Source organism: Nesoenas mayeri, assembly GCF_963082525.1.
Source record: "Nesoenas mayeri genome assembly, chromosome: 6".
NCBI classification, from domain to species: Eukaryota; Metazoa; Chordata; class Aves; order Columbiformes; family Columbidae; genus Nesoenas; species Nesoenas mayeri.
The window spans coordinates 17,132,229-17,144,524 of NC_137545.1; the positions used below are offsets into that span (position 1 = coordinate 17,132,229).

The 12,296-nt window shown below is 36.8% G+C and overlaps 1 protein-coding gene across 1 annotated transcript in view; it reads right to left on the reverse strand.

Annotated features, from left to right (window-relative positions):
• Positions 1-836: 836 nt before the first annotated feature.
• Positions 837-12,296, reverse strand: part of PMS1 (PMS1 homolog 1, mismatch repair system component) — a gene marked incomplete at both ends in the record, with an annotated part of 41,171 nt that continues 29,711 nt past the window's right edge. Inside the window, 4 exons of the mRNA XM_080346947.1 lie at positions 837-1,028; positions 3,696-3,847; positions 9,910-10,040; positions 10,465-10,920. Coding sequence (XP_080203073.1) covers positions 837-1,028; positions 3,696-3,847; positions 9,910-10,040; positions 10,465-10,920 — 931 coding nt within the window. The remainder of the gene's footprint in view (positions 1,029-3,695; positions 3,848-9,909; positions 10,041-10,464; positions 10,921-12,296) is intronic.

Consider the following 12,296-nt stretch of genomic DNA (forward strand, 5'->3'; position numbering starts at 1 on the left):
AAGAGAATGAACAAGTTTACCTGAAGCAGTAGCTCTCTATACACCAGACTTTGCCCTGATTATGCCACATTCTCTTTGAGCAAGGACTGCTTATGTCTCCCAACCCCAAACAGCTCCTGTGTAGCACTGCACCAACACACATATCTGCATATGCTTTCAGTGCCAATCTGCACTCTGTGACTCTGCTCCCTTCAGCTTTCAAGTCATTGGCCAGTTTTTGTTTAAAGTTTTAAGAGTGTACTATATTTTTAAGAATCATACTTTTGTAAGCTAAGGTTAAAAATACTCTGAATTATTTGCACGGTTTAGAGAAAAGCTTTTTGAAGCCTGGACATGAGGACTTCAATACTCATTTGTGCCAGTTAACAACTTTGAAATACAAATGCAACACCATAAAAGTGTAACAACAATAATTGCATATGGCAATGCCACATTTAAATACCTACCGCTATCTGGCACTCCTTTGAAAATTAACATTTTATATCCTTAGTACAATAAACTTTGCCAGGCTCTCATGAAAGCAAGTTCTAGCCACTTCCCATCTAAATCTTCTTGACATACTGATATTTTCTAAACCTGCAGCAATAAGGAAAGCATCAAACCACTTGAGAACATTTCTTTAACAAACTCTTTTAAAAATAGTGGTAAACTGTTTCTCTACAGTATTTATTTCCAGTTTTAAAGTAGTATTTGAATTTAAATAAATATGTCTCTAGAGTGTGAACATACGATAATGAAAAGTCATTATACAAAAGCTTTGCACAAAACATACTGAAATTACAGAATAATGATCAAAATTAAGCAAGAGATATATGATCCCAAACAAAATGTTCCATTTACTCAATAATTTCCGTGGAGTTGTGCTTGTCATCTTCTGGAATATCTGCTAAGTGACAACAAAAAGGACGACCATGAACACAGCCTTTATTTTCCTTTCCAAGCTGTTGCATCATCCTGTAAATTTTGTTTTGTACGTCTTCTTTTGACAAATGTAATGGCAGCTGCCGAGCTAAACGTACTGCTTCTCCCTGTGGAAAGGAAAAACAAACACAAAAAGTCAACAGTTTTAAAGTACCAATTTTTAACACATTAACCTGAGGCTACCACAAAGTACAAATTCAGCACACACCGTTTAAAGGTCCCTCTTCTCTCTTCTGCTGATACATATTCCGAATCCCAGAAGTCCAAACGTAACTCTAAACATATCTTATCACTGATTTAATGACACTCGTACAATGGAGTCACACCAAGTCCATCTCCTGGTCATGCTTGTACTCTTTCCTTTAGGGTCCACTTTTGCAACGTGCTATGTGTTCCTGAATATCTTATTTCCTCTTGGCACCAGTATCGGCTGAAGATGTTTACCAGCTCACAGGATACATTCTACACCACAAACTTTAGAACTAACGTAAATGAAGTTTAACAGTCAGCAAAACAAAACTGTAAATATGCTATAGTGAAACTTTCTATTAATGTTGTATTAAATATTGTCTATTGCATCCAGTTATCTCTCAATACTAGAAAGCAGAAGTGACTGCTAAACACAATTACTGAAGCACCCACCCTCAAATAATCAAGCAACTTCAAAAAGAAGTTGTCAGTTTTTTTGTTTCCTCCTCCAAGATGGGCCTTGCTGCCATGGCTTTCTCTTCTGTGTTGCCTAGACACAAAGGGAAGTGGCAGGCAACCTCCCTTTACATTGTACAAACCTGAAGCAGCATTCATAATCTTTTAATCTGAATCTTCTCAATTTGTTAGTCTGGAATCTTTTCCCATGCCTCCAAGTGGAAAAAAACATCACTGTGGATTATTTTCTACCTAGGAAGGCTGCTGCTTTAGGCATCACACTGTTCTTTTTTCTGGGTCTACCAAAAGAGCAAAAACTGCAGACATGCCTGCTCAAACATAAAACTTATGATAGAAGTTTCAATTCTGAACACGACAGTGAATGGTGTTTCCAGTGTTTACTCCCAAGAATGGCAAAAAAACCCCTCAGTGCTTATTTGTCATTTTTTTTTTTCCATGACAGCAAACCATATACTTCCCAGTTAGTATTTAATATTTTCCAGCTACTGTTACTGCTGCACACGCATCTTCTTTCTAACAGTTCCTTGCAGGATCAACAGTGCTCTTAATAAGCCTTCCTTTGATAATCTCTTGATATATACCTTCATATGTATATGTGTATACCTACATATATCTGTATATAGATACACATACGTGTGCATGTGTCAATATCTCTCTCTATATATATACATAAATCAACTCCATCCCCTTCAATCTGACTGATGGCTATTTGTAAGCTGAGGAAATAAAGCTTCCACCCCCAAACCAAGTTACAAATCATTCCTGTCTCAACACGTAACTCATCTCTTCTTTAAGCTTCCTTCATGAGTGCACAAGAATGGTTCAGTAGTACACAATAGCAGCTGTAAACTTACTGCTCCCAAAAGACAGGGAAAGGTTTGTATAATAACTGTTTAAAAAGTGAAACACATATTCTGTATAAATGCCTAGGTCCCATTTTGAAGTAACCCAATTCAGGAAAGCATGTTAGCAAGCACTTAAATAAGACTTAACATTTATTTTGGTAGAGATCTTAAGAACTGGGATTAAAGATAGCATTAGTGAAACATCTAGACAGTAAGTGACAGAAAACTACTATTGTTAATTACTCAGCTTCAACCAGTACCACAAATATTACTTGTTTCTGAAACTTCACGCCCACTATTTTGTCTGGATGGATGATTTTATCTATTTGCATATCAAATATTAACAAGAGTCATTCCAGTCTCAACTGTTGCATAATAACTTCTGTAAAGATCCTTTTACTCAAGTACCATGTTTCTGGCAACTAATAATGCTGGCTGCGTGTGAAGAACACACGGTTTCCTCTCTGCCAGGGCACCCAAGAACTTAATAACATATTGAACAGAGTGGACTTACAAGGCTCTGTAGGTTGTCAGTACGTACTTCCTTTAATTGCAGAAGTTACTGATGTTAACTAAACACAAGCATTTGCAGAAGCATACGGGTTTCACCACATGCAACTCTTCATTTGTTACTTCAATGTCTTAATTCCACGGAGTGCTTGCTTTTTTAGCAAAAAGGAAGTGTTTTCATTTGTCTATCTCTGCCCTTTCTTTAAATGAATAACAGGTATTCTTCTTCAAGTGGAAATTGTGAACTTTCTGATTTTCACAATGTATATCTCTTTGAGCTTTACATGAGAATTAAGCTTCAACTAATGCCTACTTTTCATACAGTATTACCTTAGACCATTTTATAACTTCTTCACAGACTTATTTTTAAAGGAGTTAAATCCTGATGACTGTTCTGGATTCAACTGCCTTCTGGACTTTGAAAGCAATCTCATGGCAGTTTCGTATTGTAACATGGAGAATGTCTTTCTAGCCTGAAAACTGCCTATGTAGAATCACTTAGTGAACACCAGCTCTCAGCATGTATTATATCACATTGGGAGACTGGTTTTGGAAATATCTGATGGAAGTATTTTGGTAAACAATGCAAAACTCACACACCTCAGAGAGGATATGACATTCTCCTATTCAAAAATAACTTCTGCATAGAACAGAACTACCTTAACTAAAACAGAAAGCTGAAGAAAGATTTTCAAGCTGTTTAAGAATTATAAGCTTAGCTGGCTAATACTTAAAAGCAAACTTCTGTCTTACCTCCAAGTAATTTATCACTTTGAGAGGCCTACATTCATGTACTTCCTTTGCATTTCCATCAACTACTGCCTTCAGAATTTCTTTCAAATCAGAAATACCATAATAGGGCAGACAATTAGCTATCCCTTCTATTTCCAGATGGCATTCTGCACCTGAAAATACAAAACCAAAACAGTACTTTATACACTGCTATCATTTCTATTCTAGAACAATTCAGAGAAAATTAAACCGATACAAAAATCACTTAGTAAATTAGTCTCTCAAATTTAATACAATTGGGAAACTTTTTTTTGCTCCTCCCTTGGAATGAAAAGCACTTATTTGTCCAATCTTTCATTATGATGATGTGTGCCTCTTCACATCACAAATGACTCAGCTTATTTTAATTCAAATCCTAGTTGGGACTGTTTAAATGCTTGAAACATTTTGCAGCATTTCCAGTCTTGAACAGAGCTTTAATTAAAGTTTTTTTGGCTTTAATTAGAACATACATGTAATTACAACAGTAGAAGTTAGCAACAATTTTTTTCAAACTAAATTGTGTTTTAAGTGTTGGCACTATTTCTTACATAATTGGTTTAAACATCTGTAAAGTTCAAATATTTTATTGTAACAAACGCTTCTACTGAAATAAAAAGCAGTTTTTTCTCCTACCACAGCAGAGGAAGAATTCAAGCCCATTTAACTGAAGGCTCTGTAACAGAGTTCATACAATCATTCAAGTGATATCAGTGCTGCAGCAGGTATCACTCTGAATAGGAATGATGAAGAAAGCATTTAAACAACAAAAATACCTATTCAACCTGTGAGGTGTAAGAGATTTCACCTCTCATTCGCATTACTTGCAAAAAATTTCAATGGAATTTCTACTGTACACCTAACTTTTCTTCCATTCCCCGTCAGAAGCAAGTTCTCCAGCAGCCAGACTCACTCCCAGAGTCCTTCAGAGCTCCTCTGTTCATTCATGTTGGGTGCACAGAAATCCCAACCCAACCAGCACAGCCACCTTCCCTTTTCCTCCACTACAAGTCTAGAAGTAGAGAGCTTCACAGGGAGATTGTGGAAGAATACAATTCATAAATGAAATAAATTCACTCTAGTGCAATAGTCCTAGGTAGGAGAAATTATATTCAACCTGAGTCACAAATGGTTTTTGCCAAGTCAGAAAAACTGCAGGCAAATAGAGTGCTACAAAGTGGATTAAACTAATAATGTGATAAGGGATCATTCATGTTCCTAATGTGAACAACAATGTCAAATATTTCAGAAGTGAGAGGACATATACATGCAATGTAAGTCATCTCAAGGTACTTTCATTAGCTAGTAGGAGACTGTTTGTATGACCAAGAACTGTTTGATGGTCAATAAATAAGAGCACAGCTGAACAGGAGGACTGTGCAGGTTGAAAATTTTTCTAAGTACGTGCGTGTCACCAGGTAAATAGCACTGCTGGGCCTTTTTAAGCTTAAGGGTAAGAGATACTTTGACCAAAGTGTGAATTTGATATATGTTTCCCCTGCCAACAAACCATATAATCTCCTTCCAGCTACATATCTAACACTGCTTTAAACCTGAAACTTTCTTTTCTTTTTCACCCAGCACTGTCTTCCTCTGCAAAAACAGATGTGTTTTTCAGGTACTGCTGTAAGCCTGTGATCAGATTCAGCTTAAAGCAAAATGTGAAACTATCTGAAAGTTTGCCATTTACTAAAGGTGAGATAAGATTATGTACTGTGCCAATATTTCCCCACAGAAAAGGTTGCCAGTAAGAGACAGGAGCAAAAAATAAAGTCTGATTTTAATCTCCTTCAGCTCTTTTAGCTTCATTTTTATCCCAGTGTTGCTTTAACAAAAAGCTAGTTTTGAGTAACTGTTCCAGACCATTTCATTATGCTGCTTTCTCTCTAAAACGAGAACTTAGTCTATTTAACAACCTTTCAGTAACCACCTCTATATGCAACCAAAGATGGGACACAACATTTTGTTAAGTTTCAAGTGTTAGGATTTTCAGCTTAAAAATTTATATTTCTAGTGCTTCCTCTTAAAATTTCATGGCAATGAGGTTCTGAATTTGTGATTTTTTTTTTTCTTTTTGCAAATCCAGTAAACCCATCATACACGCTAACAAGACTGCTAATGCTTGATATTCTTCAGTTTTACCAATGGAAATCTTCCTGTCTGCAAATTCTGACAGCCAGATTTGACTTCACCATATTGCTTATTAATCTGAAAGTCAAAGGGGGCTCTGAAGAATGTAACATCAGAATAAATAATCCAAATCCTGACTAAGAGAAGTTTTCTTCTTTGGTATCTGTTTGTGTGCCATTCTCTTCCTCTGCTTACATTCTTCAGACTGAAAAGTAACCTACTGCATGCTGATTAACATATAGTTATCTGGAAGTCTTTGCAGGAATTCTGATATTGGCAACATTTGATGATATAAGCAGATGTTTGAGACTCAGTGTACTTGTAAATTTTTGACAAAATATACATTAAGAGCTTAGAGTATTCAAACAGCAGTTTCCACGGTAGCTTCTATGAAACACTTTGCAACTTCCAAGTAAAATATTTCGGAGAATAAACTAGCTTCCAATTGACTAAAAATGTGGATTTCTCATTGCTACGAATTTCCCCTTTCTCTTTCCAAACAAAGCACTCACAATCATCTTGGGCTAATTCTCTCTTGACGGCCAGGAAAAATACTTCGCTTCCAGCTGCCACTTAGATTAGGTGACACTATAAGACTATGTATCTTCCAGTCTACAGTCAAAATCAAACTCAAATTTAGTACCAGCAGGATTTTTCCACTGGTCAGTTACAAGAGCTGAGGCAGCTTATATTACCAAGGAAGATGGAGTATTTACCAGTTACTGCCCTGTTAGGTCTTGTAAGCACATTCATTGTATATACATATGCTGGGTACACATATGCATTTGGGCAGACAATTCTACCCTAAAAGCCTGCTTTGGAGCATGGCTCAAAGCCCACCATGGTTACAAAAACAGGTTAAATGGGTTCCTTGCTCTCAGTTCCTTTCCAGACAAGAATTCACATCTCCCTATTGGACTTTCACGGAGGGAAACAGCCAGATGTGTTGTGAAGGTACATATAACAAACACATCTTAAGAAGAACTGGATGGAAAGTAATCCATCTTACTTCTTGAAATGCTTCTCTGTATGTAGGGGTCATTGCAAGGTATACCCAGCAAACAAATGCCTGGCAGATCTCAGAATACTGAGTTAAGTAAAAGCAAACAGACTGCTCTCCCCAAGGTAGCATCACTTGACGTAAGACCAGAACATGAGAGGGCGGGAGGGCAGTGGAAGATGGACTGGAGCTCAGTGTCACAGCTTTGCAAATCACAACTGTCACGTTGCACAAAGAAACCATTGATTTTGCCTAACTGACATGAGTACAGCAAGAAGCTTTTTCTCAAATATTTCACAACATGTTTTTCACTGTCAGCTACCCAGAGAAAAGCCTAGTTGAAAACTCATTAGACTGCTGAGCAGTCAGTATAAAGAGAAACAAAGAGGTACTTCAAAAGATCTTAGTCTACCAAAAAGAGAAGAAAGGGCATGTCCAAGATCCTAGGACACCTGGAATGACTAGGAATATGACCTGCAATCATACAGAGTCTTTGAACAACATGTAACAATGGTGAATTACATTCCTGTCTTAGGATATGACAGCATTCAAAGGACAGACTTAAATAGACAAGTAAGGTCTGGAACTCTCACACTCTTGTAAAAACTATCCAAAGGTGTGCTAAGGTGAAATTCTCCAGCTGCTCTCGACATGTCTCCACAAATGCCAGCGAGCTGTGATGGTATCATCCACCACGTAAAGTGGCAACCTCTGACTCAGACCATTAATAACATATCCTAAAGAAATAAAACTTTTCTGAGGCAACTTCTAGTTCAACAACATCTGAGCAAATGTCCATCTTTCAGGCTGTGTCTGAGTTTAAAAAACCACAAAAATAGTTCCTGAATTCAGACAGTGAATAAAAAAATGCTTCTATAAGGTTGGTAAAGAATGTTTTATGAGATGAACTTGTTCTGTCAAAGTTGAGAAATCCTATAGAATACTCAGGCATAAGTGGGACAAATCACTCCTGGTCTGCAGGTCACTTTCCATAAAGATTATACAAGAAGAATCTATAAATTAAAGAACCTTAAATTGCATAGGGAAATTCCCAGAGTGACACATGTGAGGAGTGCTAATAATTAACATCTGTCTTTCTAAAGACAGCTTTAATGAGTACTTGTGGAAGATAGTAGCATATCTGTAGAAAATAGCATATTTGAGGGATGAGTTTAAGAAAAAAAGAAAAAGGAGCGGCTGATGAAGTATTAAGTAAAAATCCTTAGGTGAGTTGGGAAAAAGGCTGGGAGAAATTCTGTTTGTTTGCTGGTATTTCTACCTTCATCTTCAATGGTATGTTCTTTTAATAACAGAGGCTGTAACTGCTATGATGTCATCAGCAGAAGCTTACAAACGTGACTGACAAGCCTCAGATGTTATTAATGTTTCATTCAAGTAGTTAAAGTGCAAGACTGGGACAAAGAACTGAATTAGATTCCCATTCTTCATAAGAGCTGGCCGTATGGTACTGATCAAGTCTACAACCACAGGGCATCAACCTGCATAGTGCGTATAAAGCACTTTTACTTTCAAGAACTGCAAATCACATGAGAACAGTTTTCTCACAAGATTTCATTTCCTTAATTTTACATACTTAGGAACACAGGCTTGGAAGACAGTTACTACTTCATGGTTACCGTGTTGAGCCCCTTGCTGTTACATTGTACAATTCTGCTCTTAAACTACCTATCTTAAAACTAGTTGTCCATCTCCTGAACCACAAGACTGGCCAACCACCTATAAACTGTCTTTGAATTTCCACATTCAATTTATCCACATACAATTTATTCATATCCAGTTTATATTAATTAGATTTTGAGCAAACTTAGGATATCAGGAAGTGAGGGGAAAAAAAAAAGAAAAAAGGTATGTGAGCAAAAAGGCTAAGCAATAATCCCTATACTGAATAAACCTTTTAAGAGCTGCCTCTTAACAATATGCCTTTATTTCTCTAAGATTATCACTATGAACACCTCCTACAAAGTTTTTGCTATTTATCTACAGATTTAGCCCGTGAGAAGGAAGTTCCCTTGGTTTTGCTGTGCATGATTCAGTAAAGAGAACAGCTTAGACTCTGTTCTTCCCAAGAGCCAGGCTCTGAGTGAAGAAGTTGCTCTACATCCCTTTTTTGTATCTACCCTTAAAAGATCCCATATGCTACAGTAGATCTGTCATCACTGTACATATGTGGGGATCTATAACACATGAAGCTATAGCATTTCTAACAGCTCTTATAGGGAATCTTCTTCTGAGCTGTCAGCTAGGTACTACCTTCAAAGATGTTTGCTTTCCTTGGAATTCTGCTAGAGAAATTCTAGTCTGCAGAACTGACCCTGGGTGGGTTGCCCCTGGGTCTCCAACAGCATCCCTATAAATCATTCCTCAGAAAAATGTATAAACATTTGATCTCTCTTGCTAAGTTAAAAGGATCTCAGATGAAACAGATTTATTCTGTGATTGCCATAGAGACATTGAAAAGTAGGCCATTTCAAAAAAAAGTTCACATTGAACCCTATCCAAGGTGTGATGGTGATCCTGTCACCCTCTCTTTACTGGCCCCTTTAGGCTCCATGTTACAACCCTGATATGAAAGGACATCAAAAACCAGACCCAGCTCCTTACTGGACCTCCTCCACTGCTCAACAGCAGTCAGCTAAAGCACATGCTTCAGAAGATTCAGCAATTAACTGTCACCTTGAAAGAAGCTGCCAGGCCTAAGGAAATCTCAACAGTTTAATCTAAATTCTGTCAGAATAGCAATTAAGGATATTGACGTCTAGCATTTTGAGAAAAGAAGAAAATCATACAAGTCAGGGAAATGTGGATTTCAGAGCATTCTTTGAAATACTTTTAAAGTTTTCTGTTCAGCTATCAGTTTCCACTACTCAGTGCTCTACATACAACATTACATTCTTTGCCAGGTAATAAAATCTCAGTATTAAGGAAAGCAGGATGCTAGGGCTTCAAATGATGTAGAATACTATGATCTACATCAACAATTACTTATATCATTAAATCAGAAGAAACAAGATCCAATATGATTATAAGATTTTAAAACCATCATACCTTCTATCACTGTTATCTGGAAACCATTTGCTACAAGCCTTGGATCTGACAAATAACCCGAGCCACTCAAACTCCGGGAATCCTTCCGCATTTTATAAAGAGCAGCCATATACTGAGATCCACCAAGAAGACTGGTGAAAAAAAAAAAAGTTCCCAAAGGGTTAAAATCCAAAACCCTTAATTTGAAAATAAAAACTATGAGAAAAGTAAAGAGTAGTTAAGTGATTAAAAGTGACCAAGATTTTTAAAAGCATTCTGAAAAAGTAATTTGTTTAAAGAAATGAAATAGCAGCTATTCACATATCTTTAAAAGTAACCATTTTTAGGCATGTAATTACATAATCAATGGGGGAAAGTGAGCTAGAGCAAAGTTGTGAAAATATGGAGCACTAAATGTTCCTCTGGGGAAAGAAATTGACAAATGGTCAAAATTCATATTTACAAATATGTAAATAATCACAGATTTAGCAATCAGGACATTAGCGGAGTTTTCTGTAACTAATTATCAAATGATACTTGAAATAATGCATAAATTTTTGCTCAATTGTACTATACCTGTCTGTTAACACAATTGGTGTGTCCAGTTTCTCTACTGGAAGCTTATGATTCATCAGTAATCTTTTACATAGCAGGGCTTCTTCCAATCTATATGGATTCAGCAACATCAGCTTTTTTTCAGTAGCAAGCATCCAGACATCAGGAAAACTCTGACGACGGATCAGGAAAAGCTCATGTTCATCAGAATAATTTTTCTCTTGTCTTTGAACCTGACATTTACAGGAACTCAGATTAAAAGGCACTGTCACAATTTTCACAGGCAGTTCAGGTTTGCACTTCTTTTCAATTTGAACATTAAACATCTTGCTAAGCTTCTGCTGGTTGGATGGGGAAGTCTTCAGCTTGGATTTCTTTTTTTCTGTCTCCTTTGCTGATCGGTGCGCTGTCTGCCCCATAGCTTTCTCAACATCTCTGTTGTACCGTTCCTGGTCTTTGGCAGCTTTTATTTCATATCTTAAAAGAGAAAACAAACCAGTTGCATAATCAGATTAAAAAAACCAAGCCCCAGCTCCTAACACACTAAAACAGAAGGCAAGGCAACCCTTCCAACTGACAAGGACTCCATGGTTCATCCAAGTAGCCACATCAATATGCTTCCCACTGTGACAGCAGTGGAGGATGACCAGGGACTGTGCCCCTATTACATTACCCTGTGAAGATGGTAAGTTGGAAATTTTCCTTCATGATGACAGGCAGCAAAACTCGAGTTACTGAAGGGGGAGGAGTAGACTGCATCAGACGAAGAGCTACAGCAAGTTGCTTTTGACCTCACTCCCAAAGACTATGTTTAATCCTAATTAAAAATCACACATACAGTTTCGGAGAGTTTTGTCCCAGGCACATCCAGCCCAATTCAAAAAGTCATTTAAGCTTCCAGAGATCTACAGACTTCAAGGGGAGTCCATGCAGTTAGGTAAGAGTTTAGACCCTAAAACACTTTGCATTAAATAAAGCCAGAGGTTTATGAGGAAATGTATTTGACTTCAAACGGCCTAAAATTAACCACAAATAAAAAGCATGAGATTACACTACAGATGTTATCATCACAAAATTCTATAATTAATAAACTTACAGAGTTTTCAAAAAGTACTCAATAACAAGCTACTCCTAGATGCTAAGTAGTTAAAACATTACTACACACTCAAGTTCCACAACCTGAATGGATTCTTAGTAAGTTTGCAAATGTGAGGAAGATAGCACAACCTTTATAGATGCCAGGTTTATACTTGCCTACTACATAACAATCTCACTTTTTTGAACACTACAGGAGCATTTTGTTGAATTCCCTCTTGTTATCTTTATTTGATATTCTGAATTCTAGCAGGTAATTTAAACCAGTCCAATCTTCAATTAAAAAAAAAAAAAAGCTGTACTATCATAGGTAAATATTGGAAATAAGTATTTCAGCTGGCCATATTTATTTATTGCTACTTGCTGGAACAGTTTGATTCAATTATGTGTATGCATGCTGGAAAATTAAGGTCAAAAAAAGGGTCACCATTTGCAATTAATTATGATGTGCTAGCATTCACATATGGTACCAATATTTAGTTAACTAAAAAAGCTAGCTTAAGTAGTTTCTTGCAATAAATCACATCCTAGAAAATGCAGAGTAAATGTTAAGATAGAAAACATCTGCTCCATTTAAAATGAGTGGATGAAATCACTTAAATAGAATTTTTTAATCCCAAATACATTTATGCTTTGACCAGATAAATACTTGGTTTTGAATCAACCCAATTGTAATGCAGGAGAATCTCACTATAAGAGAACTGAGCTTTCAGTGCAAAACAAAAGCACTTGCAAATAAAGTCCAACTTGTCTATCAC